Source organism: Pteropus alecto, unplaced genomic scaffold, assembly GCF_000325575.1.
Source record: "Pteropus alecto unplaced genomic scaffold, ASM32557v1 scaffold61, whole genome shotgun sequence".
Taxonomy (NCBI): Eukaryota; Metazoa; Chordata; class Mammalia; order Chiroptera; family Pteropodidae; genus Pteropus; species Pteropus alecto.
In genome coordinates this window covers 14,550,197-14,558,326 of record NW_006434835.1, presented here as the reverse complement: position 1 = coordinate 14,558,326, position 8,130 = coordinate 14,550,197, and the positions used below count along the sequence as shown (strand labels likewise).

The following is an 8,130-nucleotide window of genomic DNA, read 5'->3' as shown; positions in this document are numbered from 1 at the left end:
CAGCAGGAAACATCACTTCCTAGGTTTAGTTATTCATATCTTGTGGAAATTAGGTTTATATTTTTCCAACTTCTCTGTAAGAAAACATCTTAGAGTACAGACTCTAATTCAGTAGTGTGAGTAGAGTCTAGAAATCTGGTTTAACATTTGCCCCTGATGAAATGTGGGACATATTTAACCAAACCTTTCTTTAAGGGAATGGTCCTGAATTGAACAGAATGGGGGAACCTTCTTCTAGTTTAAACTTTTCCTCAGCTGATCCTGATATCCATTTCCCCCCCAAACTTAATGGAGAACTATTGCTATGATCTAATTTATACTGAATGCTTTCGGGTATTCTTTGGCTGAAATGTGTTTTCAAATTTGATTCTGGAAAATAAAATGGTAAACACCCTTGAAAAGCAGTCCACGAGCTTTCTCTTTCAAAAGCAGCTAAAAAACTAAATAACTAAATTAAATTTTTAACGCACACTAGGATTTTATACCAGCCACTGCCTTCGGAGTTAATGGGCAGGAGAAAAGAAGACAAAAGGAGGACAGATTTTTCTTGCCTAAATATTAAAACACTGTCAGCTTTTTAAAAGTTTTACACGAAGTCAAGAATACAGTGACATAATTTGTTTCACTCTTTTCACACTGTCCCGACGTAAACAGGCAGCAAGGAAACTGCAAATGCAAATTTACACCTCTGTCCACTCTTGAGAGACCAGTGGTTCTCCAACTTGATGTACAAGCATTTCTCATTTAAATGTGCTTCGCTTTATAGTGCCTCACAGATATTGGGTTTTTTACAAATTGTAGGCAGGACTCTCCACCAGTAAAAGGATTAGGACTCGCTTTATGGTGATACTTGCTTTAATGTGGTAGTCTGGAACTGAACACTCAATTATCTCCTAGGTACACTTATACTTAAGCATTACCTTTGGAGCTGGTTAAGATATCTGACCCCCTCATCTGAGATTTTAATTCAGAAAGGATGTGCTCAACCCATGAATGCTGTCTGGTAAGCTGTCCAGACTCTCTGAAACACTAAAATCAGAGTCATGTGAAGTCTGGACAACTTAATACCGAGAAAAATATAAGTAAGTTATTTCTATTTAGGAAATTTTTTTCTTAAAAAAAAAAAAAAAAAAAAAAGAAGGACAGTAAGCAATGACTAATGGAGAAGAGGTGTTGAATTATATTTCTTTACATTTTACTCTAAATTGTTTTACTTCATATGTTAATGATAGAATAGTTACTTATTATACTTTAATTAATCTGTTTGATAGAGAATTGTAATGGTTTAGAAACACATATCTTAATCCATTGTTCAGTCACATCTATGGGGAGCCTAGTCATTTGGACAATGAGACGAAATCTAGATCTGCCTTGCTTTGGTGGAAATAAATGTATGTAAATTATAGGCAAATAAAAATAAAAATCTTTTAAGTCAAGTCTTGGAAGGCCCAACTTATAAAGTTAAGACAAAAATCAGAGGGCGTCATATACCTCAGCAGTTTAGGCAGTGAGTGGAGAGAGTGTCCTGAGTCTCAAATCTACACAAAAGTCAAATGCCACTCTTGGCAGAGGAAGTCACAAACTTTGCAACCAGTGGGTGGCATTAGTTGCTTGCTGTAATGGTTTTCAAAGGTGACTGCACTTTAGAATTCCTTGAGGAACTTTTAAAATTACAGATTCTTGGTCCTATTTGCTGAAATACTATCTTTGGGGATGCTACCAGTCACAAGAGGCCCACTGGAGGACCATTAATCTGTAGGAAGCTGTTCCAGAAGTAACCAAACTAGTGAGATTCATATAGATGGCTTCCTGAAAAAAAAAAGGCAAGCTATTTCCTTCATATCATTAGGAAGCAGTTGACCTAAAATGTAATGGATGGAAAAATCATCTGTAAACTTAGGAAACCTAATATTATGGGAAAATATTAAAACAAGGATAGAATAATAAAAATATTTAAAAATTATTTTTCAGGAACAGCCATACAAACAATCTCTTTCCAAAGAAACTATTTACTTAGAGATTGGAGGATAAATTATGCTGCAAGGGAATATTAGGCCACCACAACTACATGGCAATATTTTTAAAGTGCATCAAAATCCCTTATCTCTGAATCTCTATGAACTTTCTGGCCTTAATTCTAAGATAATTTCCCGTCTTTCTATACTATTATTAAGTTCATTAAGGGTAGGGAATATACTTGTTTTATATTCCCATAGACTTACTATGATGCAGCAGCTCTTCAATTACTAATTAATAATTTCATATGACATTTTTAATGTGAAACTTCAACGACTCAGTAGGTGCAGATACTGAAACGGTCATGAAGTAAACATACTCAATATATATCTCTACGTTATCTAGAAGCCCTCTGATATGTCTGTTCTGCTGGGAATGATCTTCAAAAGTCAGGAAAAATATCACTTTCTCTCTGAAGCTATCCCTGATTCTTCAAGTCAAAATTAATTTTTCTCTTCTTTTGGTTATACCTCTATTATTGCCCATGTCAAACTGATTTTTAAAACTGTCATTTATCCTCTCACTAAGTTTTGAGCTCCTTGTAGGCAAAACCCTGCTTCTTAATCATCACGTATCCCTGGCATCTTACATATATGTTCTATGTATGTGAGAAACTTGATATATGTCTGCTGAATGAATGAATGAATGAATGAGTGAGTGACCACCATATGATATCCTGTTCTTTAAAATGTGTATCCCAAAATTCAGGATCCACTCATGAATTACTTTGCTTACCCATTTCTTCCTTCCCTAAAACTGATTATTACAAAAACTATAATTTGGAGAAAATACTTATCGAGCCATAAGTTCCACACAAATTATTCAATATTAACAAAGACCAAGGGTAGTGAAAATAATTGAGAGAGAAAAACTGTACCTTCTTGAAATAGTTGTCTGGCATAAGATGGCTCTCTGCCCTGAGGTTGGAAAAAAGCATAAATGCACTTCCTTACTAAATCTTCCCAGCCAGTTCTGCCAGCAGCTCTCAGGGAACTAGTATCAATAGAGATGATTTTACCTACACAAAGAATGAAATTGTACATTTACGACAGCCTCTTGATATAAGTCATCCATATTTGAAAACAAACAACTGCATCTCAGAAATATTCTGCTTCCCAAACGCCTAATGGAAAAAAAGCATTAAAAAGCACTATTAATTTTTATTATCTGTGGTAACAAAGTATATCAATGACCTGTTAAAATTGTTTTGGCCTTGGAGTATGTTACATACTAGTTTGTCATATTCTAAAATTCAATTCCAGTGAAATATTAAAATCATACTATAAAGACCTGAAGCTGCTGAAACTAAGGCCAGTCAAATTCCTCTGGCTTGCTCTTCGGATCCTCCTCTCCTTATACTAATGACTGAACCACTCGTTGAGGAGAAAGAAGCACAGGTGAATATATTATTTTGGTTTAAATTAATTTCCAATAACTAAATGAAGAGGATATGAGAAAGTAAGCAAATCTTTTCCTTTCTACTTCCTCTTGGGCTGTAGGCAGTATTGCATTTAAGAGTAAACAAAGACTGAAAGCAACCAAATCATAAAAAGATAACAAGTGAGAGAACATTAAGAATTCAGGTAAATTATTCCTTAGTTAATTCGGAGACAATCCAGTTTGTGATTGTTCAGATGTTTTATTTTTTATGCAATCTTATATTCACACAAAATAATATGGGTAAGATATATACATATATAAATTAGATTAATAAAGTGAAAACCCACAAACCCAGCATCCAATTCAGAACCTGAACACTACTAATAGCATTTCATTAAGTTTGTACTCATTTGTCACATCCTCCTGTCAATGGACACCTAAATTGTTCCCTGTTTTTTGTCATTACAATCAGTGCTGCTATGAATAACTTTCACATTTTCCATGGTGCATGTTTGTGAAGGACTTTCTCTAGGGTACATAGGCAGGAATGGAACTGTTGTGTCGTACGTTATGTAAATGTTCAACTTCATGATATTAAACTGTTTTCCAAAAACATATATGACAGTTATTGTTAATCCAACATCTTCTCCATCACTTGGTGTTGTCAGGCTTCTTTTTTTTCCTTCTTTTTACGAGTAGTAGGTGAAAAATGGTTATGGTCTAAATTTGTTCTCCCCAATTAATGAGGTTGAGCATTTTTTTGTGTTTATTCATCACTCACGTTTCCACTTCTATGAATGCCTGATTGTCTTTTCCTCGTCTTCCCTTTTCTTACACAATCGGCTCAAATCTATTGCACTGTTTGTGCCTCCTCATTTTAACGAATCATGTCTTCATGTATTTCACTTGGTTTGTTTAGAAATAAGTATTTATTAGACCTCTTTAACTTAGTCTTGAATCTAATGTGCCTGAGCCTGTCTGAGCAGGCTGTTGCCGAAGTCCTGACATAAATGTAGATGGTAGGAAAAAAATAAACTAACACTTAAAGAAGGAAATTTTGTTATTTAAGAACAGTTTAGAGAAAGCTTGATGAACTCTGTGACTGAAACTACAATTTTGGATGTTCTAAGAATTTTAATTATTTACTCCTTGTCTCTTATTATGTCAGAGATCAAGAGTTGGTTACAGCAGAGAAAGCACTGTTATATAATCCCCACAGGCAGTAATACTCCCCAAAGGCAGTGATTAAGGGAGAAGCGCATGTATGCGTGCATGTGTTTATGTGTTCATGTCAGTTTTGGCCCATGAGAGAGCAAGAGAGTTTGCAATTGTGAGACTGGAGAAGAGAAGGTGGTTAAATTATCAGCAATGATAACATATGATTGGGCAAGGCAATGACTATCTTAGGAGAGAATCATGAATAGGTTGATTTAGAATATCTCTGCTTGCTAGAGGAAAGTTTAACCAACAGACCAACCAAACAAACAAACAAATAAACCAGTGTTCAACATTTCCTGGTAGAAGAATTTTTTCTTTTTTAAGAAACAGGAACTACCCCATATAGGATTAAAAGTATTACTAAAATTTTAAGGAATTAAATATCTAATACTTACTATAGTAAGTTATGTTTTATCTAAATCTGTTCTATGATATAATATCAGTTTTACATTTTAAGAATATTTTATATTTCTCTGGCATCTTTCTGTTTTCTTTATGTCTTATATTTTCTTTATTATCTTCTGTGTACTAGGTGTGTACAGCACAGTGATGCCCTTTTAAGAGTTGTTTGGTGGAAGGCAATGTAATATAAATAAAGACTGCTATATTAGGGCCTAAAGACGCCTGTTCTTAGCAACTAGCTGTATGGTTTTGGAAAAATTGCCATTCCCTCATTTGTAAATTGGGCAGCCTAGATTCTATGATCTCTGAGGTACCCTTTGGATTTATAATTATTTTATAATCCTGAGCTTAATTTTTTAAATTTTTATAAATTTATTTTTAAATCAGCTATATCTGAGATTTTATGCTGAATCCTTGGTTAGAAACAAAACTAATAGTGATAACAATGTTTCTATGGGAAAATACAGTCTTCTTTACAACAATCCAATTTAGGATTCAATTTATAGAATGCAATATGAGGAAAAGCTGAAAAATACTGTTCCTAAATTAGCCTCATAACTTTTAGCCCTCCCCATCTCCCACATTTATTCTGTGGCCTAACCATCACCCTTTTCCAATGAGCTTTTATTCTGCTCTCTCACGTGCCCTTGTTTGGTTCTACTGACACAAAAGACCAGTTATAATTTTTAGTGAACCCTATTTTTCCTCCATGCAATGAAATTTTTGGTTTTCAATAAAGGTTTATTAAATTTTTCCAATGCTGTTCACTGGTGGAAAATGGAAAGGAACATGTACATGGAAGACTTAAAATGGGAATGAAGAAAGGTATGGTAATTGATAATTGCTGCTTTTAGATGTGTATCCCCAAGCTCCTAGACATTCTCTTTACTATATTCTATTATCTGTGCTAATTTATCCCCACCCGCTCTTCAGTAAGAGCAGTTGACAGTGTAAAAATGCAAGAATAAAACACACAACATAGGAATATCAGATTTCTGGGACTAAAAAATTAGTAAATTTTGTAATAGGCCCATATAAACAATGGTAAAGGTAAAAAAGTATGTAAAAACTAAATTTTCATAAAGAATAAAATTTACTAGAAATGACTTTTTAAATCTCAGTGTGATAAAAAAATATATAGTATCTATTTTAAAATTAGAAAAGTGAGTGACAAATATGTAATTCTGATTGATAAAAGTACGAAAACCTGATGTGTTAGAGCGAAGATAAAATTATGTAGTATATGAAAAATACCTTACAAATTGTAAAGAATAATAGCAATTCGTTTTGCTGAAAATCAAGCCGAAGTCGGCCTTGAAGCGGAAGGCCTTACTCTCCGGCGCTCTCGCCTCTGCTCACTGTGGCTCTCCTGCCCTTCTCGCAGCTCTTCGCTCGCACCTGTGAATCTTACCGAGGGCTTCTGCAGCTCTGCTTCCTCAGTCGGGAGCACTCATTCTGCACCATGCCCCTTCCTCCCTGTTCCCTTCCAAACCCCGTATTTTGCTTAGTTGGCACCACCTCATCCTTCGGGCTTGAGTTCAATATCAGCTCCTTAGACAGGCTTTTGTTAACCAGCTAATTTTAAAATAGGTCCTCCCTGTTAGCCTACCTCATACCATCTCACACCTTTTTCATCATATAACATACCACGATTTGTAATTATATCGTTGCTTTCTGCTCAACCATGTATGCCTTGAGCAATCACACATAGTGACAGGCATTTCTAGGCAGTCAATAATTGTGGCTGAATAAATTTTTTAAAAAAAGAATAAGGGAAAAAAGATAGCTAGATACATTTAAGTATAAAGTAAAACCACCATACTTGTATCCATTTATAAATGAATATATTTATATCTACATTGCCATAGTTCCTTAATTTATTCCATGATTATGAAAAATAATTTATAATCAAAACAAATACAGGTACGTGAATAGTTATAAAATAATGTTCTCCCCAGCACTCTGCTCGTGACGATGATTACAGTATTTAAAATGCACACTATCAAAACCACCACTTAAAATGTTTTCTGCATAAGACTAGTCAACAGAGTCCGAAGAGCAGAGAACAGAAGGACACAAAATTTTGGACGTAATTAGTTTTAAAAGCATAGTCACATCATTAATACTGATGGAACATTCTGAACTTTGTAGTTCGTACCTGTAGTATCTTGCTTGGTCATAAAGGATTCTACACCCGTAATAGCTGGAGGCCGAGGTAATCGCCGTGCAATACAAATCAAACATGACTGGAAATCTGCCCAAAATAAGAAGGGGAAATTGAAGAGGTTAGAAAATGAGTCACATCTATTACTTGCCATTAACAGTTTTAATAGAAACAGTACATGACATAGGATCTGATATTGGAGTCACTCTGATATAATAGTATAGAAATAAAATTGCTGGCAACCAAAAACTGACAACTTCAGGTAGAGATCTAGTTAGCATAAATTATTCCTTCCCATGGAATGTTCTTACATAAACTAGAGAAGACTGATGCATCTCATGTACTTGGATGATATCAACTCGAAGTAGTAGTTCTGGCTAGATTTAGGCAACACAGTGGTTTTTAAACTACAGTTTTATAATCAATTTCCTATACTCATCAGTACTTACTGGCCACAAAGATTATTCTTACAATCACTGTGCAGATAATTATCATATGAGAAAAATAACATTTAACTGTTTCTGAAGAAGCATAATTTGCCTTTGACAGAGGACTTTATGTTGTAGGATCTATAATTTTTTCAAAGTCTCATTTCCAATTTTTTTTGAGTGCCACACACAATATCACACAGCTAAATATGAACTTTAATCACATAAGGCAGCCTTGAACATGTATTATGTAGAAAGTCCCCAACTGACTGTGGCACCCATTCCCTGGTGAGACTGACTACATACATGGCCTTTTTTGCATCTGACTGACTTCTCTTTCTCCTACCTTCCCAGGTCCTTACTCGAGTTTCCCATTTGTGGTGTTCTTAACTTAGCTCATTCTAAGTTCACATGGAAAACTCACTCACTGTCACATATTTAATGCTATGTTGATACCGTGTTCATATTAGAGCTTCAGCTGTGTTTTCATCTGTTCATAAGCTTTCTCCTTATAAATTACCT

General features: G+C 34.7%; 1 protein-coding gene across 8 annotated transcripts in view; it reads right to left on the bottom strand.

The window, feature by feature from the left end:
• The window catches only part of NCOA1 (nuclear receptor coactivator 1), a 148,590-nt gene that overhangs the window by 53,285 nt on the left and 87,175 nt on the right, over positions 1-8,130 (bottom strand). For all 8 annotated transcript variants that reach the window (XM_015588218.2, XM_015588219.2, XM_006910276.3 and 5 more), the window contains 2 exons: positions 7,175-7,270; positions 2,894-3,034 (listed from right to left, as the gene is read on the bottom strand). In XM_015588218.2, the coding sequence (XP_015443704.1) occupies positions 2,894-3,034; positions 7,175-7,270 (237 nt within the window). The remainder of the gene's footprint in view (positions 1-2,893; positions 3,035-7,174; positions 7,271-8,130) is intronic.